The 26,778-nt window shown below is 41.9% G+C and overlaps 2 protein-coding genes across 3 annotated transcripts in view; both read right to left on the bottom strand.

Moving 5' to 3' along the window:
* The window catches only part of LOC111969081 (myb-like protein X), a 116,738-nt gene extending 109,839 nt beyond the window's left edge, over positions 1–6,899 (bottom strand). For both annotated transcript variants that reach the window (XM_070445313.1, XM_023995030.2), the window contains exon 1: positions 6,556–6,899. In XM_070445313.1, coding sequence (XP_070301414.1) covers positions 6,556–6,577 — 22 coding nt within the window. In that variant the 5' untranslated portion in view covers positions 6,578–6,899. The remainder of the gene's footprint in view (positions 1–6,555) is intronic.
* Positions 6,900–18,731: 11,832 nt separating this feature from the next.
* LOC111969174 (collagen alpha-1(X) chain) lies at positions 18,732–26,294 on the bottom strand. The gene is made up of 3 exons (XM_023995115.3): positions 26,189–26,294; positions 25,645–25,792; positions 18,732–20,959 (listed from the first exon to the last, which is right to left on the bottom strand). The coding sequence occupies exons 2-3, from the start codon at positions 25,775–25,777 to the stop codon at positions 19,122–19,124; spliced, it is 1,971 nt and encodes a 656-aa protein (XP_023850883.1). The 5' UTR covers positions 25,778–25,792; positions 26,189–26,294; the 3' UTR covers positions 18,732–19,121.
* Between the last annotated feature and the right edge of the window lie 484 nt (positions 26,295–26,778).

Below are 26,778 nucleotides of genomic sequence, written 5' to 3'. Positions count from 1 at the left end.
TCCTCAGGAATTTTTGGTACCCTTATTATACACTCTAAAAYAAAAATGCTACTAGTARTATCCCTCAGCTGTCATAAGACAGCTTTAGCCACGTGTTTGTTGTGGTTAATAAGTCTAAGGCCCCATCCAGACAGGGACGGACCTCACTTTGTTGTAGTGATGCCAGCGACTCGGATGTGCAAAGTTGACTCAGTCAACTTCTGGGGTTTCTGCAGAGGAAGTCAAAGGGAGGTGGATGTAGTTGATGGTTTTTAGCGTTACCTATTCTGGTGCGGTGCCAGAACCAGTTGGACGGGCATTTGATTTCCATATGAGGGCATGTTTTCTTCATGGGTGGTCCCGTGATTTAAAAAAAAGGGTTTTATCTTAAAGCCATAATTTAACTGTAAAAATGTATTACCTACTCGGATGGAAAATTACTGAAGATAATAGCGGATGATATTGCAACTCCTATTTGCCATATCGTTAATTTAAGCCGAATAGAAAGTGTCTGGAGGGAAGCAAATGTTATTTCATAGGGAACCTAAGGACACGTAAGCCCCCTTTACTGGCTCAAATAGCCCACCAATCAGCCTGCTACCAACCCTTTGGAAACCTTTGGAAAAGATTGTGTTTGACCAGATACAATGCTATTTTACAGTAAACAATTAGACAACAGACTTTCAGCATGCTTAAACGGAAGGGCATTCAACAAGCACAGCACTTACACAAATGACTGATGATTGGCTGAGAGAAAATGATGATAAAAAGATTGTGGGGGCTGTTTGTTAGACTACAGTGCGGCTTTTGACATTATTGATCATAGTCTTTTGCTGGAAAAACATATGTGTTATGGCTTTACACCCACTGCTATATTATGGATGAAGAGTTACCTGTCTAACAGAACACAGAGGGTGTTCTTTAATGGAAGAATCTCTAACAAAATCCAGGTAGAATCAGGAATTCCCTATGGCAGCTGTCTAGGCCCCTTACTTTTTTCAATCTTTACTAACGACATGAGTAAAGCCAGTGTGTCTATGTATGCGGATGACTCAACACTATACACGTCAGCTACCACAGTCACAGAAGTTGACTGCAGCACTTAACAAAGAGCTGCAGTTAGTTTCAGAATGGGTGGAAAGGAGATACATTAGTCCTAAATATTTCTAAAACTAAAAGCATTGTATTTGGGAAAAATCATTCACTAAACCCTAAACCTCAACTAAATCTTGTAATGAACAATGTGGTAATTGAGCAAGTTGAACTGACATGGTTAAAATATATTGATACAACAAAAGCTAGGATGGGGAGAAGTCTGTCCATAATAAAGAGCTGCTCTGCATTCTTAACAGCATTATCAACAAGGTAGGTCCTACAGGCCCTAGTTTTGTCGCACCTGTTCAGTTGTGTGGTCAGGTGCCACAAAGAGGGACTTAGGAAAATTGCAATTGGCTCAGAACAGTGCAGCACGGCTGGCCCTTCGATGTACACAGAGAGGTAACATTAATAATATGCATGTCAATCTCTCCTGACTCAAAGTGAAGGAGAAATTGACTTCATCACTACTTGTATTTGTGAGAAGTATTAACATGTTGTCTGTTTGAACTAATGGCACACAGCTCGGACACCCATGCATACCCCACAAGACATGCCACCAGAGGTCTCTTCACAGTCCCCAAGTTCAGAACAGACTATGGGAGGTGCACAGTACTACATAGAGCCATGACTACATGGAACTCTATTCCACATCAAGTAACTGATCGAAGCAGTAAAGTTTGTTTAAAAAGCAGATACAAATACACATTATGGAACAGCGAGAACTGTGAAGCAACACACAAACATAGGCACAGACACATGCATACAAACACACAATAACATAAGCACTATACCCATACATACACATTCATTTTGTGTTGTAGATATGTGGTAGTAGAGTAGGGGCCTGAGGTACAGGAAGAGTAGCTGCTGTCTTGGCAACAGCTAATGGTAATCCAAAATAAATACAAATTCTGTTTGGCCAAAAAGAGTATGTCATGCCATACTGTTTTTGGCCAGACAACATCAGATACGTGGGCTACACATACTGAGACAGAGAGGGCGCTGTTTCGCTCGCTCTGATGCTTTACGTGAGATTGGTGAGTCTTTCTGTCCATGCTTATCTCGGTCAAAATAAAGTATCAATATTTCAATATTTCACTTATTTATATGGCCCGCCCATAATCCGTCCATTTCTTCCTTACCCTGGATGTTAACCCGGAACCCTTTGCACAATACTACAACATACTCCAGAGAAGCACTGTTCATACAACTGACCCAGAAGAGTCAAGGCATTTTGGGGTGCGGAACTACATTACTAAATGACTCAAATGTAATGTCAAGAATGTTGCCCTCTGATAGACGTGGTGAACATTTTGCCATATTGCTTAGCTTATACCTATCCAATCCTTTCAGAATGACACAATTGCCTAGGGGTTATTTCTGGATGGGACCTTAGACTTATTATCCACAAACATGTTGCTAAAGCTCTCTTATGATTAATATTAATATTACAGCTGGAGCCCAGGGATTTGAGTACGACAGAGCACATCACATGACTTCAAACCATAGGCGAAATTCCCACAGAACAGGTCGATTCGTCCTCAACAATAATTTATTTCAACTCAAAGGTCAGGGTTCCCCCAGATAGCATATGAACACGTCATAAACACGTCATAAACAATAGCAAAATGTGTAGAATTGCAGGAAATTATTATTTTATCTCATCCTCATGGCAAAATGTAAAGAATAGCATGAGATGAGCTATAAAACAGCAACTTTGTCTTTCAGCCCGCATGACAAAATGTGTAGAATAGCATTATAAGACTGCACATTTTTCTCTCTGCCCCATGGCAAAATGTGTTGAAATGCAGGAAGTTAGCTGTTTTCCTAAATAAATCTGTTTAACCCCCCCAAAAAATATATATTTTAGGCGAGTTGGGGGGCTCTCTTGAGGTAGGTGCCCCAGGGCCCCAAATTAGTTAATCCGACTCTGTTCGGACGCACTGAGTCTCCTCTGCTCAGCCGCTCAGATTGTTCATTCATTTTGTTTTTTTTCATTTGGTTGAAATGTCTGTGTCTCTCTCTGTCTCTCTCTGTCTGTGTCTCTCTCTGTCTCTCTCTGTCTGTGTCTGTGTCTCTCTCTGTCTCTGTCTGTCTGTGTCCCTGCCTTACACCGTTTTGTCCTCTCATTGAAGGTACCGCTCTGGCTCCTGTACCACATCTCACCACCCAACCACCTTGCTCTGGACTTCACTCACCACCACTGCCTTGGATTCCCCTCAGGACCTGTTAACCCTGTTCAACTCAGTCAACTCCAACATGGGGGGACTTGCTTCCATTCAGCCACAAGACCATTAGCGAGGCCGGGCACTGATGTTGGGCTTTAAGCCTGGCTCGCAGTCGGCGTTCCAATTCATCCCAAAGGTGTTCGATGGGGTTGAGGTCAGGGCTCTGTGCAGGCAAATCAAGTTCTTCCACACCAATCTTGACAAACCATTTCTGTATGGACCTCGCTTTGTGCACAGGGGAATTGTCATGCTGAAACAGGAAAGGGCCTTCTCCAAACTATTGCCACAAGTTGGAAGCACAGAATCATCTAGAATGTCATTGTATGTTGTAAAGTTAAGATTTCCCTTCACTCTAACTAAGGGACCTAGCCTGAACCATGATAAACAGCCCCAGACCATTATTCATCCTCCACCAAACTTTACAGTTAGCACTATGCATTCAGGCAGGTAGTGTTCTGCTGGCTTCCTCCAAACCCAGATTCGTCTGTTGGACTACCAGATGGTGAAGCATGATTCATTACTCCAGAGAACGCGTTTCCACTGGCGGGTGGAAGCCAGGAGTCCAATGGCCGCGAGCTTTACACCGCTCCAACCGACGCTTGGCATCGCGCATGGTGATCTTAGGCATGGGTGTGGCTGCTCAGCCATGGAAACCCATTTCATGAAGCTCCCAATGAACAGTTCTTGTGCTGACGTTGCTTCCAGAGGTTTGGAACTCGGTAGTGAGTGTTGCAACCGAGGACAGACGATCGCTGCACGCTTCAGCACTCTGCAGTCCCGTTCTGTGAGCTTGTGCGGCCTACCACTTRGCGGCTGAGCCGTTGTTGCTCCTAGTTGTTTCAACTTCACAATAACAGCATTTAAAGTTGACCAGGGCAGCTCTAGCAGTACAGAAATGTTACGAACTGACTTGTTCGAAAGGTGTCATCCTATGACGGTGCCACGTTGAAAGTCACTGAACTCTTCAGTAAAGCCATTCTACTGTCAGCAACGGGTTTGGCTGAAATGGCCTAAATTTACTGTTCAGTTAGAATAGTAGAATACACGTGTAACTTCGAAATTTGTTGTGCATCATCAGTTTTTCTCCTGTTATGTCAGTCACTGACAGTCACTTAATGTCAGCTAACAATTGGTAAGTTAGTCTAGCCAGCTATCTAAACTTGTAGTAATAATGGCCCGAATACCAACCGAGCACGCAGGGCATGTGCCCAGGGGCCCTGACCTCCAGGGTACCCCCATGTATTTTGTTAGTCACTCTCACTCATATCATTAACATGGCACAAGTCTTGGCAAAATGTGTAGAATTGCAGGAAATTAGCTGTAAAACAAACAAAACAAACGATCTCTGCCCTATGGCAAAATGAGTGGAATTGTATGAAATGTGTTAGAAAATGTCTAAGCTTCTCTCCTCCCCTTGGCAAAACGTGTAAAGCTGCAGAAAGCTTGCTTTAAAACTGCAACATCTTCTCTACTCCCCATGGAAAATATGTGAAGAACTGCAGGATGTGTGTGTGTGTGACAAGCTTTCCACCCTATGCCCTAACAGGATCTCTGGACCCCCCCCCCCCCTCTCTTAAACTGTTCATCCCCTCCAATATCTAAAACATAATTTTGCCCTTGTGTGTACAGTTTTATAAGAGTAAAGATGTCATCTTCACTAGAACACTATTTCCCCCTTTAAATGTGTTATGTGAAATGTATTTGTGTACTGGATCCAGATTTACCATTCTATCATAATCTATAATCACATCTCCTTCAATTTGTTCATCAGTTTGGTTCATTAGCTGTGTTTGAATACCCATACTAACATACTGTATACTGCATACATTATGAGTATATACTACATACTACATACTATTAGATCATTTAAGTATACTGTAAACAAACGTTATCCTTTCAGTTGAGCATACTAGAGCTTTGCCTGTCTAACGGAAGTTGATGCTGTTGCTAGTTTGTTAGCAAAACAAATGACTAGCTAAACATTTTACGGTTTTTGGTGTGTTCGTAAATTCAATCTGGAGCCAGAGTCCGCTCTGGGCGTTTGTAAACCCAGAGCGTTGTCAGTTCGTAATTTCAGAGTGCACACTGGACGCTCTGGCCGAGGAGTAGGGTTGATCCGAGCGTTCAACGATAGTCAAGCACCCAAGCTAAGTGGTTAACGTTGGCTAGCTACTCCCAAACACAAATGAGAGAACACCTCACTCTGACCATTTACTCGCCCTAGCAGAGCTTGTTAAGCTGTTTTCATATTAGTAAACATTGGCAAAAAACAGCATCATTAAATTGTTGCCAGCAGCACAGTTACAGTCACCAGCACTCTGGATAATATGAACACAGCTCTGCTAGGGTGAGTAAAATGGTCAGAGTGAGGTGTTCTTTAATTTGTGTCTGGAAGTAGCTAGCCAACGTTAGCTAGTTAGCGTGGGTGCTTGACTGCTGTTGTGAGGTCAAAACACTCGGATCAACTCTATTCCTCAGCCAGAGCGACGCTCCAAGAGCTCTGATTTTACAAACAGACAATCTGACAATGCTCTGTCTGTAAAATGTCTAGCTAGTCATTTGATCTGCTAGCAAGAGGTTGCATAGCAACAGCATCAACTTCCGGTAGACAGGCGAAGCGCTAGCACGCTCAACTGAAAGGATACTGTTCGTTACAGTATACTAAAATGAACTCATTTTATGTAGTATATACTCATTAAGTATGTAGTATACAGCATGTTAGTAAGGGTATTCGAACACAGCTCATGTATTGCATGATTCACTTCCTCCAATAAAACATAAATGAAGCATGGTGAATGAATAACTACACACCACACACTCAACTGAGGGATACAGACCTTTTAAATATTCACAGTTGGTGACACTTGATACAATGCTAGGTGTCACTGACAAATACTGCGTCACACATTATATCTAAACACTAAGTCCTGGAGACTTTATTTAGCACCCAGAGTTAAATATGAACCTTTTTGCTGTGTTACATAAGGTGGAGAAAGAAGTTAAATACTATCATACGATGATTTATAGCCTTGAAATAGCGGGCACTTCAGCTGTCATGTTACAGGGGCAAAAGTGCTAATACCATATGCAGTATTTTTAGCAATCAACTTTCAACACATTTCCTCATCATGAGACGCCAGAGAAACAAAAGTAATCCAAATAGTACATTGCTTTAATGACGCAAACTATGTTTTAGCAAACAATTCTGCTCCATACAAAGTGAACATGCAGAATGTTTTGAAAGACGTACCTTCAGGGGCTGCTTCAGGCATGTTGATATGAAAGCTTTTATTCAAGAGGTTAGCAATGTCTTTCAAATCGAATTGGAATCCACTGATTAAGGGAATTGTGACCGTATCAATGAAGGTAGTGCCCCTTATTTGTACCAATATAATCCACAGGTTGAATATATCGGAAAAAAAAATGGAAAAAAAGTTTAAAAATTAAAAGGTGATTGGAATTTCAAAGCTGCCTGTTTTGAAGCATTGCAGAAAATGTAGACGTATGATGGTGAAGGAGAGCAAAATAGGAGTGGGGAAAGCCAAGAATAGGGCAGGGGAGAGACTGCAGATCCCTGCTGAAATGCCCACCCAGTATTATTGGTGCCTCACATGGGTATAGGTCAGAACAGCACAAGGGGGCTTCTAGGTAACCTTATCCCACCACAGCCTAGTTTATTCTTAGTCAGGGCTCAATGCAACAGTTGCTCTCTCAGGCCTTTTTTGGCTGTTGGGGGTTGTGCTCAGTGGTCTGACGGGGGAGAACTCAACTGGTAGGGGTTTCACACGTCTTGTAGATGGACTCAGATGGACTCAACGTCAGAGGTTAAGTGACAGCTACTAAGGAAAGGAAATGACAACACTGCACATAAATAGAAGGGAAATCGAAATGTGATGCCTTCCCAATCATCACTCTTTAATTAAATCTGTGAATATGTAATACAATGATTGTTGGTTTCATATGACAGCTTCAAAATAAACATGCATTTGGCAGCTATTCAATCCTTACTTACCACTGAGTCTGCAGAGAGAATTTTCCACTGTCTGTAAAGATTATGGTAAGGCATGTTCACTTAAATACAGCCATCTTGTGTTCACATTAGGGCCCTACAGCAGAACCACTGTTATTTGCAACCATTTGGTGTTTACAGTACAGTATTGGTACCCTCCCCTGCCTCCTTTTGAATATGGGTGTTGATAGTACACATACACTTACATAAGTCTACACACGGAGTTTAATGAGATTTGCACACAGTTAAGCAGGGTAGGGGTCAATTCGAATTGAAGTCAGTCAATTCAGGAAGTAAACTGAAATTCCAATTCAATAATTGAAAAAATGAACATCTTGGCCATGTTCTGTTATAATCTCCACCCGGCACAGCCAGAAGAGGACTGGCCACCCCTCATAGCCTGGTTCCTCTCTAGGTTTCTTCCTAGGTTTTGGCCTTTTCTAGGAAGTTTTTCCTAGCCACCGTGCTTCTACACCTGCATTGCTTGCTGTTTAGGGTTTTAGGCTGGGTTTCTGTACAGCACTTTGAGATATCAGCTGATGTAAGAAGGGCTATATAAATACATTTGATTTGATCTATTTTCAATGATTTCTTAATAAACTTAAATGTAAAAGCTATTTATTTCAAATGTTTTTCCCTTTTTGAAGTTTAAATTCAAATCACTTCCTGAATTAATTGCCTTAATTTCGAATTGGGCCCAACGCTGCAGTGAAGGCCACATCTGCACTGCATAACAAAGCTGACTATGACTATAGAGGCATCATTTTTTGAATAGTTGGCCAAATCCAAGCCTGAAACTTCATGACTGCTTTGAAATTGCTTTTCAGTGAGTGTGAATGACATGGTATGCCACATACATCGTAGACCTAGATAATACACTATTGTGGCAGTGACTTATAGCACAACAAAATTGTGATGTTGTGAAAGTGGTTAAAGCTGGAATCCTTAGTTGCTACATCCATTTTAGAAGTGCAATCGGAAAGTATTCAGTCCCATTCACTTGTTATACATTTTGTTACAGCCTTATTCTAAAATTGATAAAATATTTTATTCTCCTCATCAATCTACGCACAATAACCAATAATGACAAAGCGAAAACAGGTTTTTAGACATTTTTGCAAATGTATTACAAATAAAAACAGAAATACATTATTTACATAAGTATTCAGACCCTTTGCTATGAGACTCGAAAATGAGAAGGTCCCTGGTCAGGGAGGTGACCAAGAACCCGATGGTCATTCTGACAAAGTTACAGAGTTCCTCTTTAGAGATGGGAGAACCTTCCATAAGGACCATCATCTCTGCAGCACTCCACCAATCAGGCCTTTATGGTAGAGAGGCCAGATGGAAGAAACTCCTCAGTAAAAGGCACACGAAAGCCAGCTTGGAGTTTTCCAAAAGCCACCTAAAAAAAGATTCTCAGGTCTGATGAAACCAAGATTGAACTCTTTGGCCTGAATACCAAGTGTCACATCTGGAGGAAACAAGGCACTGCTCATCACCTGGCCAATACCATTCCTACGGTGAAGCATGGTGGTGGCAGCATCATGCTGTGGGGATGTTTTTCAGCAGCACGGATTGGGAAACTAGGTCAGGATTGAGGGAAAGATCGAGAAAAGTTCAGAGAGATCCTTGATGAAAACCTGCTCCAGAGCGCTCAGAACCTCAGACTGGGGGCGAAGGTTCACCTTCCAACAGGACAATGGCCCTAAGCACACAGCCAAGACAATGCAGGAGTGGCTTTGGGACAAGTCGCTGAATGTCCGTGAGTGGGCCATCCAGAGCCCGGACTTGAACCTGACCGAACATCTCTGGAGAGACCTGAAAATAGCTGTGCAGCGACGCTCCCCATCCAACCTGATAGGGTTTGAGAGGATCTTCAGAGAAGAATGGGAGAAACTCCCAAAATACAGGTGTGCCATGCTTGTTGCGTCATACCCAAGAAGACTCAAGGCTATAATTTCTGCCAAAGGTGCTTCAACAAAGTAATGAGTAAAGGGTCTGAATAGTTCTGTAATTTTGATATTTCAGTTTTTTTTTTATACATCAGCAAACATTTCTAAAAACCTGTTTTTGCTTTGTCATTATGGGGTATTATGCGTAGATTGATGAGGGGGGAAAACGATTTAATCCATTTTAGAATAAGGCTGTAACGTAACAAAATGTGGAAAAAGGGAAGGGGTCTGAATACTTTCTGAATGCACTGTATACCCATTGATTCTTGAAGAATCTAATTTATAAGCTTCATGAGCTTAGTTCACCTTTTCCATCAGAACCCAAAACACAAGCTTTTTTTACTCCAATGTTTGTAAAAATATATAATATGTTAACAAACACAGTATTGCCTGGCTAAAACAATGTTATATTATGGATGGTCAGTCCTTGCATTCATAGCTCTGTCTTTTCCTTTCCTTGGGAGCTGTCACTTAACGTCTGACATCTGAGTCCATCTTCAAGACATGAGTGTGATGCCCCTATCAGCTGAGCTCTCCCCCGTCTATCAAAGCACAAGGCGAGACCCAGATGCAGACACAGGAGGCAGATGGTTGGATTCTTACAATGTTTAATAATCCAAAGGGTTAGGCAAGAGAATGGTCGTGGACAGGCAAAAGGTCAAAACCAGATCAGAGTCCAGAAGGTATGGTCAAGGCAGGCGGGTACAGAGTCCAGAAACATGCAAAGGTCAAAACCGGGGAGGACTAGAAAAAGGAGAATTGCAAAAGGAGTACGGGAAAAACACTCTGGTTGACTTGACATACAAGACGAACTGACACAGAGAGACAGGAAACACGGGGATAAATACACTGGGGAAAATAAGCAACACCTGGAGGGGGTGGAGACAATCACAGGAACAGGTGAAACAGATCAGGGCGTGACACCGTCAAACCACTCAGCCACCCCCCCCCCTCCCCAGCAGTCAAAAAAGGTAATCTATAAACAACATTTTGTCAATAGTGTTGTTTGGTGACTAAGCCATTCAAACAGGATATACTATACAGGGGTTTCCCGATAGCAAAATGTGATTATTATTTCTCACGACAACCCAATCTATGTGTGAGTCAATCTTCTGTGCGCGAAGAAAGACAATTTCTTTATTTACCTTAATAAATTGTCTTTGCTTGTGCACAGAAGATTGACCCTCACACACAGAGAGCTCAAATGATAGGGGCATCACATTCATGTCTTGAGGCAGATGGAAGTCATATTGAGACCTGCACAATACAAAAAAAACACATCAATAGGCAAGTATAGAGAAGCAAATATACACACAATATACCATTAAGATACAAAACACAGGCAGTTAAAATACACTGCACACTGCCCTATCCCATCTGGACAAGAGGAATACCTATGTAAGAATGCTGTTATTTGACTTCAGCTCAGCATTCAACATGATAGTACCCTCCAAGCTCATCATTAAGCTAGAGGCCCTGGGTCTCAACCCCGCCCTGTGCAATTGGGTCCTGGACTTCCTGACAGGCCGCCCCCAGGTGGTGAAGGTAGGAAACAGCATCTTCACTTCGCTAATCCTCAACACTGGGGCCCCACAAGGGTGCATTCTCAGCCCCCTCCTGTACTGCCTGTTTACCCATGACTGCGTGGTCAAGCACAGCTCCAACACAATCATCAAGTTTGCAGACGACACAACAGTAGTAGACTTGATTACCAACAACGACGAGACAGCCTACAGGGAGGAGGTGAGGGCACTCAGAGTGTGGTGTCAGGAAAACAACCTCTCACTTAACGTCAACAAAACAAAGGAGATGATCGTGGACTTCAAGAAACAGCAGAGGGAGCACCTCCCTATCCACATTGAAGGAACAGCAGTGGAGAAGGTGGAACGTTTTAAGTTCCTCGGCGTATACATCACAGACAAACTGAAATGGTCCACCCACACAGACAGTGTGGTGAAGAAGGCACAACAGCGTCTCTTCAACCTCAGGAGGCTGAAGAAATGTGGCTTGCCACCTAAAACCCTCACAAACTTTTACAGATGCACAGGCTGTATCACTGCCTTGTACGGCAACTGCACTGCCCACAACCGCAGGGCTCTCCAGAGGGTGGTGCGGTTTGCACAACGCATCACCGGGGGCAAACTACCTGCCCTACAGGACACCTACAGCACCCGATGCCACAGGAAGACCAAAAAGATCATCAAGGACACTGCCTGTTCACCCCGCCACTGCCTGTACACCCCGCCACCACCCAGAAGGTGAGAGCAGTACAGGTGCATCAAAGCTGGGACAGAGAGACTGAAAAACAGCTTCTCTTAAACAGCCATCACTAACACAGAGAGGATGCTGCCTACATACAGACTTTAAATCATTGACCACTTTAATAAATGGATCACTAGTTACTTTAATAATGCCACTTTAATAATGTCTACATATCTTGCAGTTCTCATCTCATATGTCTATACTGTATTTTATACCATCCATTGCATCTTGCCTATTACGCTCTGTCATTGCTCATCCATATATTTATATTTATATATTCTTATTCCATTCCTTCACTTAGATTTGTGTGTACTATGTAGTTGTTGTGGAATTGTTAGAGTACGTGTTAGATATTGCTGCACTGTCGGAACTAGAAGCACAAGCATTTCGCTACACTCGCAATAACATCTGCTAACCATGTGTATGTGACCAATAACATTTGATTTGATTTAGTAGATACAGGTCCTACAGCACTGGAATCGTTCATTTACCGCTCCAGACAAAGAAGGCTCCATTGGAAAACTAATCTGGGACTAACTTCGTCAGCTTGATGGCTAACGTTAGCAGCTTACATTTTAGGAGGAGCAATGTCGGAGTGGCATTGACTAAAATACAGTACAATACAGCATGTACATATGAAATGAGTAAAGCAGAATGTAAACATTATTAGAGTGACTAGTGTTCCACTATTAAAGTGACTTGTGATTCCATGGCTATGTACAGTTGAAGTCGGAAGTTTACAAACACTTAGGTTGGAGTCATTAAAACTTGTTTTTCAACCACTCCACACATTTCTTGTTAACAAGTCGGTTAGGACATCTACTTTGTGCATGACACAAGTAATATTTCCAACAATTGTTTACAGACAGATTAGTTCTGTAAATAACTTCATTCAACTTCATTCACTGAAGTTTACATACACTAAGTTGACTGTGCCTTTAAACAGCTTGGAAAATTACAGAAAATTATCATTTGAGTCAATTTGAGTCAACATAATTTGAGTCAATTGGAGGTGTACCTGTGGATGTATTTCAAGGCCTACCTTCAAACTCATTGCCTCTTTACTTGACATCATGGGAAAATCAAAAGAAATCAGCCAAGACCTCAGAAAAAAATTGTAGACCTCCACAAGTCTGGTTCATCCATGGGAGCAATTTCCAATCAACTGACTTGGAAAATTGTAGTCAAGTTTTTGCATTTCGGCAATTAACAGAAAAGTGAGATCTTTATGCTTTACTTGCTAACGATACCAAGAAATACACAGGGGCTGCTCAAGTGTGCTGCCCATATCTTAACATTGTTATCAAGAAATATTCCAAAAGTATGGAAAACAGCGTATGTAATGCAACTCATATAAGGGCGGGGATAGTAGTGATCTTGATAATTATCGTTCCATTTCCAGGTGTCCATGTCTAGCTAAGATTCTCGAATCTTTGGTAAATATGCAACTTCGCTCTAATTCAATCTGGGTTCATGCCAGGGCATAGCACTATCACAGCAGTCGCATTAGTTGTTAATGATTTTGTCAATGCTTTAGACACTAAAATGAATTGCGCTTCCTTGTCTGTGGCATTTGATACTGTTGATCATGCTATTTTATTGAACAAGTTGTCCTCGATTGGCCTGGGCTCTGACGCATGTTCATGGTTTCATGATTATCTTAGTGACAGAACTCAGGCCGTCTTGATTGAAGTTCAAACTTCTTGAAGTACTTAAAGGTGTTCCACAGGTGTCGATAGTAGCTCTTTTCACTATTTATATACATTGAAAAAATATATAAATGCACATGTAATGTTGGTCCCATGATTCATGAGCTGAAATAAAAGATCACTGAAATGTTCAATACGCGCAAAAAGCTTACAGTGGCAAGAAAAAGTTTGACATAATAAAATTGACATCAAATTTGATCTGATCGTCATCTAAGTCACAACAATAGACAAACACAGTGTGCTTTAACTAATAACACACACACATTATTGTTTTTTTTTTTTGTCTATTTTGAATATATCATTTAAACATTCACAGTGTAGGTTGGAAAATGTATTTTGACCCCGAGGCTAATGACTTCTCCAAAAGCTAATTGGAGTCAGGCGTCAACTAACCTGGAGTCGAATCAATGAGACGAGATTGGAGATTTTGGTTAGAGCTGCCCTGCCCCGTTAAAAAAACTCACACAATTTGAGTTGCTATTCACAAGAACCATGCCTCGAACAAAAGAGATCTCAGAAGACCTAAGATTAAGAATTGTTGCCTTGCATAAAGCTGGAAAGGGTTACAAAAGTATCTCTAAAGTTCAGTCCACGGTAAGACAAATTGTCTATAAATGGAGAAAGTTCAGCACTGTTGCTACTCTCCCTAGGAGTGGCGGTCCTGCAAAGATGACTGCACGAGCACAGCGCAGAATGCTCAATGAGGTTAAGAAGAATCCTTGAGTGTCAGCTAAAGACTTAAGGAAATCTCTGGAAGATGCTAACATCTCTGTTTACGAGTCTACAATACATAAAACACTAAACAAGAACGGTGTTCATGAGAGGACACCATGGAAGATACTACTGCTGTCCAAAAAAAACATTACTGCATGTCTGAAGTTCGCAAAAGAGCATCTGGATGTTCCACAGCGCTACTGGTAAAATATTCTGTGGACAGATTAAACTAAAGTTATGTTGTTTGGAAGGAGCACACAACACTATGTGTGAAGAAAAAACGGCATAGCACACCAACATCAAAACCGCATCCCAACTGTAAACTATGGTGGAGGGAGCATCATGGTTTGGGGCTGCTTTGCTGCATCAGGGCCTGGACAGCTTGCTATCATCGACGATAAAATGAATTCCCAAGTTTATCAAGACATTTTGCAGGAGAATGTAAGGCTATCTATCCGACAATTGAAGCTCAACAAATGTTAGGTGTATCAACAGGACAACAACCCCAAAGACAGAAGTAAATCAACAGCAGAATGGCTTGAACAGAAGAAAATACGCCTTCTGGAGTGGCCCAGTCAGTCCTGACCTCAACCCGAATGAGACGTTGTGGCGTGACCTCAAGAGAGCGGTTCACACCAGACATCCCAAGAATATTGTAAAACTGAAACAGTTTTGTAAAGAGGAATGGTCCAAAATTCCTCCTGATCGTTGTGCAGGTCTGATCCGCAACTACAGAAAACATTTGGTTGATGTTATTGCTGCCAAAGGAGGGTCAACCTGTTATTAAATCCGAGGGTTCACATACTTTTTCCAACCTACACTGTGAATATTTACACGGTGTGTTCAATAAAGAGATGAACAATTATAATTGTTTGTGTGTTATTAGTTTAAGTAGAATGTGTGAGTCTATTGTTGTGACTTAGATGAAGATCATAAAAAAAATGTATGACCAATTTTTGCAGAAATCCAGGTAATTCTAAAGGGTTCACATACTTTTTCTGTTTTTCTTTGAAATAAATTTGCAAAAATGTTTTTTTTTTTTTTTTACATTTTGCTTTGTCATTATGGGGCATTGTGTTTAGATTGATAAGGAAAAAGTGTTATTTAATCAATTTTAGAAAATGGCTGTAATGTAAGAAAATTTGGAAAAAGTGAAGGGGTCTGAATACTTTCCGAATGCACTGTAGTAGCCATATATATCTTGGAAAACCAAAGTTCCAAAGGCTGGGCCTAATATAGTGTATAAGAGGTCTGATTGGTTGGTCTGTGGTGTGTAATGAGGAGCAGTTACTAATAAGCATGCAACCATTAAGAAAATCACTGTGAAACTGTTAAATCCTCTTGGATTGATGAGGAATTTTTTTTTTTAAAGATGGTTTAGAGGGACGAAACAAAGCAAATAAGTCTGGCTGCACAATCAAATTGCAAACAAACTGCAAATTGAGAAATCATGTGACTAAACTGAATAAAAAGAAGAAGCTACACTATGAAACAAAGATAAATTATATAAATAATGACAGCAAAGAGCTTTGGAGCACCTTAAATACATTTTTGGGAAAAAAAGGACACATTTGCTCCGTCATACATTGAATCAGATGGCTCATTCATCGCAAAACCCACTGATATTGACAATTACTTRAGTGATTTTTTCATTGGCAAGATTATAAAGCTTAGGCATGACATGTCAGCAACAAACGCTGGCACCACACATCCAAGTATAAATTATAAAATGATGAAAGACAAGCATTGTAATTGCCTGAAAACTTGGATAGAAAATGACTAGGATAATAGGATAATAGCGGACGATATTTCCACTTTTATTTGCGAAATCTACAATCTAAGCCTACTAGAAAGTGTGTGCCCTCAGGCCTGGAGAAAGCACAAGTAATTTCGCTACCCAAGAATGGTAAAGCCCCCTTTATTGTCTCAAATAGCCAACCAATCATCCTGTTTACCAACTCTTAGTAAACTTTGGGAACAAAATGTGTTTGACCAGATACAATGCTAATTTATTATAAACAAATTGACAACAGACTTTAAGCATTCTTCAAGGAAAGGACATTCAACAAGCACGGATGGCACTTACACAAATTACTGACGATTGGATGAGAGAAATTGATGATAAAAAGATTGTGGGTGCTGTTTTGTTAGAATTCAGTGCGGCTTTTGACATTATCAATGAAAGTCTGCTGACGGAAAAATTTACACCCCCTGCTATATTGTGGATAAAGAGTTACCTGTCTAACAGAACACAGAGGGTGTTCTGTAATGGAAGACTCTCCAACATAATCCAGGTAGAATCAGGAATTCCCCTGGTCCCCTTACTTTTTTCAATCTTTACTATTGACATGCCTCTGTCCTTAAGTAAAGCCAGTGTGTCTATGTATACGGATAACTCAACACTATACACGTCAGCTACTACAGCGATTGAAATCACTGCAACACTTAGCAAAGAGCTGCAGTTAGAGCTAACATTAATAATATGCGTGTAAATCTCTCATGGCTCAAAGTGGAGAAGAGATTGACTTCATCACTACTTGTTTTGTAAGACGTGTTGACATGCCGAATGCACCAAGGTGTCTGTTTAAACTACTAGCACACAGCTCAGACACCCATACATGCCCCACAAGACATGCCACCATGCGGCGGTGGAGCACTCGGATGCTTTCGTTTCAACCTCAAACCTTTTTCTGAACTCTGGCCTCTCCCTCTGGCGAAGGGCGGGCAGGGGAAAGGAGGGTAACTCCCCCAATCCTGCCTAGCCACTAGCCTCAGCGTAAAAACATACCGTCTAATGATGTGTCCCATGTTCTGGGGACTCTGGAGGTAATAATTGCCCTCATGGTGACTTTAGTGGATGAGAATGCAGGCTGAAGGGAGTAGGCCAGGAGGAGCAAAGTTGGTCATCAGAGTATGCAGGCTGACGGAAATAAATAAGGAGTGGCACGGTAATGAAAGTGACTTCTGCTCGCAATACAAATACGCACACTTGGTAAATTGCGAGGGGGCGGAACGGTAACAGGTATCATTCACACCGGCAAAGCTTACACAGTCTTACATTTCCATACAATGGCCGAGGCCTCTACCATCTGATTCTGATTTGGTGTTTTCTAAGTATAAGGGAGAGAGCAGCAGACACAACTGGGGTTTTTTCAGTCTACCACAGCTGCACTCGAGACCAATTTAAACCATCCATTTACTCTGCCCCCAGATTAACTCTATACCTCAAACACAGCCACGGCAATAAGGGTGTGTTTTACATGTAATATTCCTGCCCCCACTCTCTGTTCTGGGCGTCCTTTTTGGACCTGAGGCTTGTGGTTCCAACCTCATGTACATGCCTGTATGAGTCTTACATGGATCCAGATCCTTGCCTGTGTCACAATTGTCTTAACTTAACTTTGCACCACCATCTTTCTCATAACCATTGATAGTTGAAAGGATTGGATTTCACTGTTTTGCCCTGCCTATCCAGTCCTTTTAGATTAGTGCTTACGAAGGACAGGTGAAGAGTTGAAAACACTAGAGCTGTTCGGACATGACCATGGTGTCTACCAGTGTTTCCCACCCTGTGATTGCCAGTGCGCTACCTTCCTGTACATCCCACCTCCATTCCACCTCCCACCCAACCACGAGCTTTTCACAAGATGGCAGCCTCCTTAGATGGCTTGTGGCTTGTGGCTTGTGGCAGCCAGTCCCCAGTTTCCTCCACCCAGAGTCTGTCTGGCCAACCCCACCTAACCACCACCCCTCTTTTCCAGTGAGGATTAAACAACATTTGGCCTGCCGACGGATACTCCCTGTCCCTATCCCACCACCTATTTTCAGCCACCAGCAGCCAACCAAGGGCCTATCATGTGGTAGAGGCCCCTTTCTTTAGATCCCCACCATGTTCCCAGTACAGGATTTATTTACAATATGTGTGCATAAGATACAGTTTAGTACGCTGTGATGTTTTTGAAAGTAGGTTTTAAAAATGCTGTGTGGTGTGAATGTCAATTTATAGTATGACATACAGTATGGATTTACTGTGCCTGAATGACATACTTGTTCTCACATGCTTAGGTATTTTAAGAAGATTATTCAGTTGAGAAATGTTGGTCAAGCTTTCATAATTTTCTTTAGTAAAGAATCATTTAATATTTGAGAATACTCTATTTCCATATTGTCTATTTGTGAGTGACTGGGTTTAAATGAGTATTTTTTCTCCACTCATACAGGAGTAATTTAGGTKTATTTTTACAAATTCTTATAATTCAAATAATTTTGTATATTTTGATTTATCAGGGGGTGCACTAACTGTGGCTATGTACACACCACAACAATAATATTTCTACTTACTCAGTCAGATAAATCCACGGGTACCATAATCATGTCTCTGTTTGCATTTTGAAGGAAGTTAAAGGTAGTTTCGCTAGAAACTAGCATTAGCGCAATGACTTGAAGTCTTTGGGATCAGCTAGCATTCTAGCTACAGTTATGACTTAAAATTGTGACTAGAACATCAGTGTTCTGTGTCCATTTTAATGGCCTTTGCATTGTTTGAAAAAGTCCCACTCACACAAACAAATATTTTTAAGACATGGTCATTATGCTTTACATGACTAGGACTCCTTGGGGATATAATAATGTTTTTAATAAACAATTTGTATTTGTATGACAGTATTTTGTGGTGTGTTATATCTTGTATTATTTCTAATGGTCAATTTAACCATTGCCATTTCACAATATTCAAGTCACATACAAGGAAGTCAGGTACAACATGGTGCACAGAAAGTAATTATGAACTTTTAATAAGGTTATCGAATCGGTCACCAAAAACAAGGTTGTACAAAAACACAGACATACACAAAACAAGAATCACCTGCTGTAATAATAATTTAAAAAAGACACAACATAGCCACAACACCTAAATTTCACATGTTGCCTCCACTCACAAAAAATACAATTCTGAATCATTGGTAACTTTGTTGATTGCCTCCCCATCCCTGATAACCTCTTAGATAAATTATTTCCTTCTTCTTAGCATCCCTTTCTTGGATTTTTCAAGTGGATATGCTTCTATTCCTCAAAAAAGAGACAACTGCCTGGTTGGGAAAGACAGGGAGTTTACTTGTTTGAGAAATAGCTTGCAGATTTAGTTGTGTTGTTATTGGGTGACACCGTATCACGTTGAAGCAATAAGGAACCCAGAGAAAGAGCAGTGGACATTCTCAGCGGCAAAAACGCCATTGGCCTCATCATCGGGAATCTGAAGGTAGACTGTGTCGTTCACGTCGAGCATAAGGACAGTGCTACCGGACATCTGGTCCAGGAAGCCCTTGTTGTACTCATCATAGCTGAACATGACTGGCTTGTCGTTCTTGTACAGAGCCACCAGAGCATGAGCCCCATTCACGTGAATGGTGTATGAGAAGAAGTAGACTCCAGGAACCTGGCAAGTGAACTGCCCAGTGGTAGTGTCATAGTGATTCTCCGCATTGTACACCTCATTGTCAAACTTAATAGGTTCCCCAGATGGAGGATAAGGCTTAGCCAGAGAAACAGAGAAAGCAGACATAGGGGCCTTAACAAGAGTAGGCACCATGACCTCACCCATGCCCATGCTCTTTTCGAAAAAGAACTCGCCGGGAGGACCAGGTGGGCCGGGAGGGCCGGCAGGGCCTTCGGCACCATCCTGACCATCAGCACCAGGGAGCCCAGGGGGACCGAGAGGGCCAAGGATTCCCTTAGCGGCCTGTCCAGGTGCGCCAGGGAGACCCGGGTGTCCTTTAAGGCCAGGTGTACCCGCGGTACCAGTAGGCCCAGCAGGTCCTCTGGGACCTGGGGCTCCAGCAGCTCCAGCCTCACCTGCCTCACCATTGCGCCCTGGGAAACCTTTGGGCCCGGCAGGTCCTGGGACACCTGAAGCACCAGTTGCACCTGTGTGACCAGTGTCACCTTTGTTACCTGTAGCTCCAGTAGCTCCCATGGCACCAGTTGGGCCTGTTGCTCCAGTATCACCTTGCTTTCCCTGGAAACCTTGTGCTCCCTGATCTCCCTTATATCCCTTTGGTCCCTGGGGTCCCATTGCACCTGTGTCACCTTTGGGACCCATTTCACCAGTATCTCCCTGGAAGCCTCGTCCACCCTGAGGACCAGTGGAACCCATGGGCCCAGTAGCACCAGTAGCACCAGTATATCCCTGTGCTCCTGGCTCACCCTTCTGACCTGTTGTGCCTGAGCTTCCTACAACTCCCCTCTCACCCTTCTGTCCATTTGCTCCTGGCTTTCCATATCCAGGGATACCGGGAGCACCAGTTGCTCCCGTTGCTCCCTGATGACCTTTAGGACCAGCTGCACCAGGCATACCTGGAGCCCCATTATCACCTGGTTTTCCAGGCATACCTACACCAGGAGCCCCTGTGTGTCCCTTAGCACCTGGCAAACCCATGGGACCAGCGCCCCCATCCCTACCTGGACTACCTGACTTTCCTGCTTCACCACGGATTCCTGACTTGCCTGGCTTTCCAACTCCGGCTGCTCCAGGCTGCCCAGCTGGTCCCATAGGTCCCACAGCCCCTGTCTCACCTTGTGCCCCTGGGATACCCACTCCTCTATCCCCCTTAGCTCCTGGCAAACCAGGCATACCTGGATGTCCCTTAAGGCCTGTTTCCCCTCTTGGCCCCATTGCTCCGGGCAGACCATGAGGTCCAGGCTTGCCAGTGGAAGAGATCCCAGCTGGTCCGGATCTTCCAGCAGGTCCAGGCATGCCCCTAGGACCTTGAAGTCCAGCTGTGCCCACCTCTCCTTTCTCGCCAGCTGCGCCAGGAACACCAGGCTTACCAGGCCCACCTGAGGAACCAGGTTTGCCAGGTGCGGAGTAGCCAGCAGGTCCGGGTGGTCCGGCAGGGCCCTCGGGTCCAGGCTGTCCCACAGCACTTTCCCCTGGAGGGCCAGGTGGGCCAGGGGGGCCTTCTGGGCCGGGCTCACCTGGCGCACCGGGCTCTCCCGCCATCGACACCACTGTGAGGAAATAGCAAGTCACCTTATTAATACCACAGATGAAAAATTATCCTCTTGTAATAAATTAATTATTGGCAATTGTCTGTTGGAAATAGGTTTTACATTTTCAAAAATGAATTCAAGGAATAGTAATAATATGTACTATCACGTGTTCTCTGCTGGTTAAGAATTGTCGCTCATTCTCAAATTATTATTATTTTAGTTTAAATAATAGTAAGATAGATAATACCATTAATAACACCCATTTACATATATGGGGCTCCTTTTCTTATTTGTTGTGTTTTATTGGATAGGGTTTAGAGATAGAGGTGTACAGTAGAGATGAAAGATAGGCGGAAAGAGGGTGCTAGAGTGGTGGGTCGGATTCGGACCCATGCTCACAGCTGCACAGTACATATGATCTAAGGCAGCGGATTAGACTGCTAGACCACCCTAGGAAACAAATGGGGGAACTTTGGATCGGAAATACAAGTTTTAAAGCCTGTATACAGCTCATAATATTGTGCAATGTAGTAGTAAATCCCCAGTATTTTGTTTGAGTGATGGAGGACTGACGTTAATTTATGGACATGAAAAATGAAGAGGGTTCCAACTTTGAAGAAGTACAGTAATGTGTTACACTCAGCAATTGTCAGAGGAACAATAATAATTTGTAGCTCTGTTTTGCTTCCATATTCAAATGTCATGTACATGTGATGAAGCCACTTATGTTTTCATACTATGATTCCCAGAATGCAATTCACCTCCAGACCATTTACCAAGATTGCGTGTTACATTGTTGTTTTGGGTAGGCAAGTTAGTTAGTTAGCCTAGTTAACTATCTAGACAGAAGTAAGGCTAGGTGTTCCCCAATTTAACCTCGCTCTGGTTGACATTTGGTCTCCTTTTACTGGAAACATGGGAACCTGAGTCCTGGGGCTGTATGTAACAAGTGTCTCAGAGTAGGAGTGCTGATTTATGATCAGCTCCCCCCTGCCCATGTAATCTTATTCATTGCGATCTAAAATACAAAACTGATTCTAAATCAGCACTATTACTCAGAGACTTGTTATATATACAGTGGGGAGAACAAGTATTTGATACACTGCCGATTTTGCAGGTTTTCCTACTTACAAAGCATGTAGAGGTCTGTAATTTTTATCATAGGTACACTTCAACTGTGAGAGACGGAATTTAAAACAAAAATCCAGAAAATCACATTGTATGATTTTTAAGTAATTAATTATAACTTCGCATTTTATTGCATACATAGTATTTTGATCACCTACCAACCAGTAAGAATTCGGCTCTCACAGACCTGTTAGTTTTTCTTTAAGAAGCCCTCCTGTTCTCCACTCATTACCTGTATTAACTGCACCTGTTTGAACTCGTTACCTGTATAAAAGACACCTGTCCACCCACTCAATCAAACAGACTCCAACCTCTCCACAATGGCCAAGACCAGAGAGCTGGTTGTAGGACATCAGGGATAAAATTGTAGACCTGCACAGGCTGGGATGGGCTACAGGACATAGGTAAGCAGCTTGGTGAGAAGGCAAAAACTGTTGGCGCAATTATTAGAAAATGGAAGAAGTTCAAGATGACGGTCAATCACCCTCGGTCTGGGGCTCCATGCAAGATCTCACCTCGTGGGCATCAATGATCATGAGGAAGGTGGAGGGATCAGCCCAGAACTACACGGCAGGACCTGGTTAATGACCTGAAGAGAGCTGGGACCACAGTCTCAAAGAAAACATTAGTAACACACTACGCCGTCATGGATTAAAATCCTGCAGCGCACCGCAAGGTCCCCCTGCTCAAGCCAGCGCATGTCCAGGCCCGTCTGAAGGTTGCCAATGACCATCTGGATGATCCAGAGGAGGAATTGGAGAGGTCATGTGTCTGATGAGACAAAAATAGAGCTTTTTGGTCTAAACTCCACTCGCCGTGTTTGGAGGAAGAAGAAGGATAGTACAACCCAAGAACACCATCCTAACCGTGAAGCTTGGAAGTGGAAACATCATTCTTTGGGGATGCTTTTTCTGCAAAGGGGACAGGATGACTGCACCGTATTGAGGGGGAGGATGGATGGGGCCATGCATCGCGAGATCTTGGCCAACAACCTCCTTCCCTCAGTAAGAGCATTGAAGATAGGTCGTGGCTGGGTCTTCCCGCATGACAACGACCCGAAACACACAGCCAGGGCAACTAAGGAGTGGCTCCGTAAGAAGCATCTCAAGGTCCTGGAGTGGCCTAGCCAGTCTCCAGACCTGAACCCAATAGAAAATCTTTGGAGGGAGCTGAAAGTCCGTATTGCCCAGCGACAGCCCCGAAACCTGAAGGATCTGGAGAAGGTCTGTATGGAGGAGTGGGCCAAAATCCCTGCTGCAGTGTGTGCAAACCTGGTCAAGAACTACAGAAACGTATGATCTCTGTAATTGCAAACAAAGGTTTCTGTACCAATAAATTTAAGTTCTGCTTTTCTGATGTATCAAATACTTATGTCATGCAATAAAATGCAAATTAATTACTTAAAAATCATACAATGTGATTTTCTGGATTTTTGTTTTAGATTCCGTCTCTCACAGTTGAAGTGTACCTGTGATAAAAATTACAGACCTCTACATGCTTTGTAAGTAGGAAAACCTGCAAAATCGGCAGTATATCAAATACTTGTTCTCCCCACTGTATATGGCCACTGGTCAATGGCAAAGTGTCGGTGTGCTCTGTTCCTCAATGTCATTCCATCTTTTTTGACACTTTTACTCAAAATGTTTAATGATTAAATTGAGAAAACAACCATGTCTACATGCATATTGTGGTCAGAAAAATACTGAGATACTGAGATGCTTGTAGATTACTGATAGAAGTCTTTTTTGTTCCATCTTTGATTGTATAGAATATTTATAATTCATACTGTAGGAGTTTTGACTTCTATGTTGTTTGTCTTGTCTGTACTAAATACTTCACCACACATGAAGGTCCTTCTCAGGAAATAAGTTATTGGAATTTTATTGAATTAATTTAATTTAATAATATAAATGATTGTATAGCTAACAGAGCATGCAGTGTGATGACATAGTGGAATTTTCATTTTCCTGAACTTTGTATTGCTGCCCTTTTGCCCAGCAAATGTATGTTAAACCTGCTTGGTGGAGTGAAGTGAATCGTCTAACAATGTGAACTAGCAGGAATTGCCCCTTTAAGAGCATTGGGTATGATAGTATAAACTGCTGAAATCAAACCTGCATAGACATTTAAACCTGTTCAATAATTAGCTAGAAGTAATCTTCTGTTTTCAACCTGTTTTCATTTCACACCTCCAAAAAAGCAGACATTTCTGACTTAAGAAACTGTAGTATGGAGAGAAAACAAACATTTGTAAAGTAGGATGGTGGCATTTAAGGGAGTTGCTTTTCGTTTGCTTTTTTGTGGTCACATGACCCAGGGTGTAAAAGACATATCTCCTTGGTCAAATGTAGAGGCTCAGTTTTGGTTCATTTAAAACAGATGTTTTCACTTTTTGAAAGGCACACCCAAACAACCACATTGCTGGGTGATTGAACTGTAATTGACAGTGTTAAAATYCATATAACATTAACAAGAGGCACCCACTATTTTACACATTACCTCATATGATTTAAAAATACAGTTGATGACTATTGAATTTTACTTTCATTTGCTACTGCAAGAAATGGAATTAATTGCAAGGTTAACATAAGAAGAATCATAAAATGTGTCTCTTTTTCAGAAGTAATGCATTAGATAACTATATATCTGACTTAAACAAGAATAGAGTATCAGTACTGTAACCATCAGTTAGGTAGGGCAAAGTCAGCTATTCATTACAATAGAGAATTTATAGACCGCTCAACTTGTAGTATTTCATGTGCTGTTTTCAACTCAACACGTTTTGATATTTTATACATGACTTAAATGAGCTATCAGCTGTACTACAAAGCACCCAAACTTCCAGAACTGAAATGTCCTTTTTTATAGTTAAATATGTTTTTAAAAATACTGAAATGTCAGCAGATCCTTATACCCCACTAAAGTTCTACACAAATGAACCACTGCTCTAACTGGTCATTCTAAAATCACTTCCTAAGACCGGCTGAAGGTACAAAGAGATTGACTGAAAATCCAGTAAAAATAACATTTGAAATCAATTGCAGTAAAGACATCATGAAGGTAAAAAAAAAAACTCAGTCCTAGAATTATAACAAAATAACTGTTGAAGATGTATTATTTCGCCTTAGTGACAGAAATAACATGTAATGACACATTGCACTCACTGCAGACAGTATGCAACGTAATGTGTTATACATGTTATACATGTGCTACTAGGAAAATCAAGAGGCCTGAAGCAGCCATTGGATAAAGATCCAGATCCCAGTAGCCAATGACTACACTACACAACCTTTGATTTGGTAAAAGCTCATGTTTTAAATGAGAGAAGTGCTCTCGCACTTACTGTATGTCTGATTGTCCCTGTGCAAAAACTGAAAGGTGAAATCGTCAGATGTAAATGACATGGTAAGTGGAGACATTTGCTAAGTATTATGTTTATGGTGAAGTGTGAAGAAGTTAGGTGTATCATTGACTATAGTTGAACTGTCACATTGAAATTGCTGTGATACAGTGTCAATGGTCAAAGACATCACTGGACCACACTAGGCAATGTAGATTAGGATGCTGGTTCTTACCGTGACTCTTCACAGAGTAGGGCTGGTATTGAGGGGCGACCTTCATCACCTTCTTCACCACATATGAACCACTACCATGAACAGCCGTCAAGGCCACCAGGAGGATGAGGATGCTCAATACTCGTACTTCCATTTTCTAAGGTTAAATCTGCAAATTGAACAAAAAATATGAAATACTGCTTACATTTTATTTAGAAGTTGCAGTAATGACAAAATGATTTAGTAAGCCAGGGACTCTTTCTTCTCTCTGCACACATATTGCACTGCACATACACTGGATTGCACACATTTCAGATTGCATCTAAATACAACAAATTAGATAGATATCATGGAACCCATTTGAATAGTGAGTCTCAGCCTCCTAGATATTTCATCCTGGTCTCACAGGACTTTGTCTATCCTGCTTGGTTTTATAAGGCACCACAATCTTTTCCACCTGCCCGGTCATAGCTCACCCCAATGGGAGTAGGAGTCAGGCCTCAGAAGGGCCCTAGTGTTCACTAACCCAAGAGATGAAGAGGATAGAGAGGAAGAGCACACATACCGGCATGCAGTTGAATGAGTATGAGTTCCAAAAAGGGGTAAGAAATCTTCAGCACCACTGTCCTCCTACTGCTGCTGCTGTATATCCTTAGGTCAGGAGCAAGTTGGGGAATATGCTGCCTCCCAGTACAATGATGTGAGTATTTATACAATATCTGCCCCTTGCATCATAAAAAAGCCCCCACCACACAAGTACCTCCCTTCTCAGATCTAAACTGTAATTAGCTGACAGATCTGCCCTATGCAGGCATGTCACATCAGGATGCCTATTTGCTTTGAATATTTAGACAAATGATACGATCTTATTTTAGTCTTCTAACCCCATCTAAAAAAAGAATCAGGTTTCGACACATGTACAATGGTTTACTATTTAGTTTTAAGTCTATTTACAATATTTTCTCTTGTTGGGTTTTCAGTGTAAATTTCCTCTACCTGGTGTGGTGAACATAGCTACTCGGAGCTAATCTAGATGTAGATGACAAAATATACACTACCGTTCAAAAGTTTGGCGTCACATAGAAATGCCCTTGTTTTTTAAAGAAAATCACATTTTTAGTACATTAAAATAACATCAAATTGATCAGAAATACA

The sequence above is a fragment of the Salvelinus sp. IW2-2015 genome, linkage group LG10 (assembly GCF_002910315.2).
Source record: "Salvelinus sp. IW2-2015 linkage group LG10, ASM291031v2, whole genome shotgun sequence".
NCBI lineage: Eukaryota > Metazoa > Chordata > Actinopteri > Salmoniformes > Salmonidae > Salvelinus > Salvelinus sp. IW2-2015.
This window is presented reverse-complemented; position numbering and strand designations above follow the sequence as displayed.

Bases quoted from the DNA above. Each gene is read 5' to 3' on its own strand.
- LOC111969174 (XM_023995115.3), bottom strand. From the start codon at position 25,777: ATGGAAGTACGAGTATTGAGCATCCTCATCCTCCTGGTGGCCTTGACG. The intron at 20,960-25,644 runs GTAAGAACCAGC...ATTTCCTCACAG, and splicing joins CTACTCTGTGAAGAGTCACG to TGGTGTCGATGGCGGGAGAG.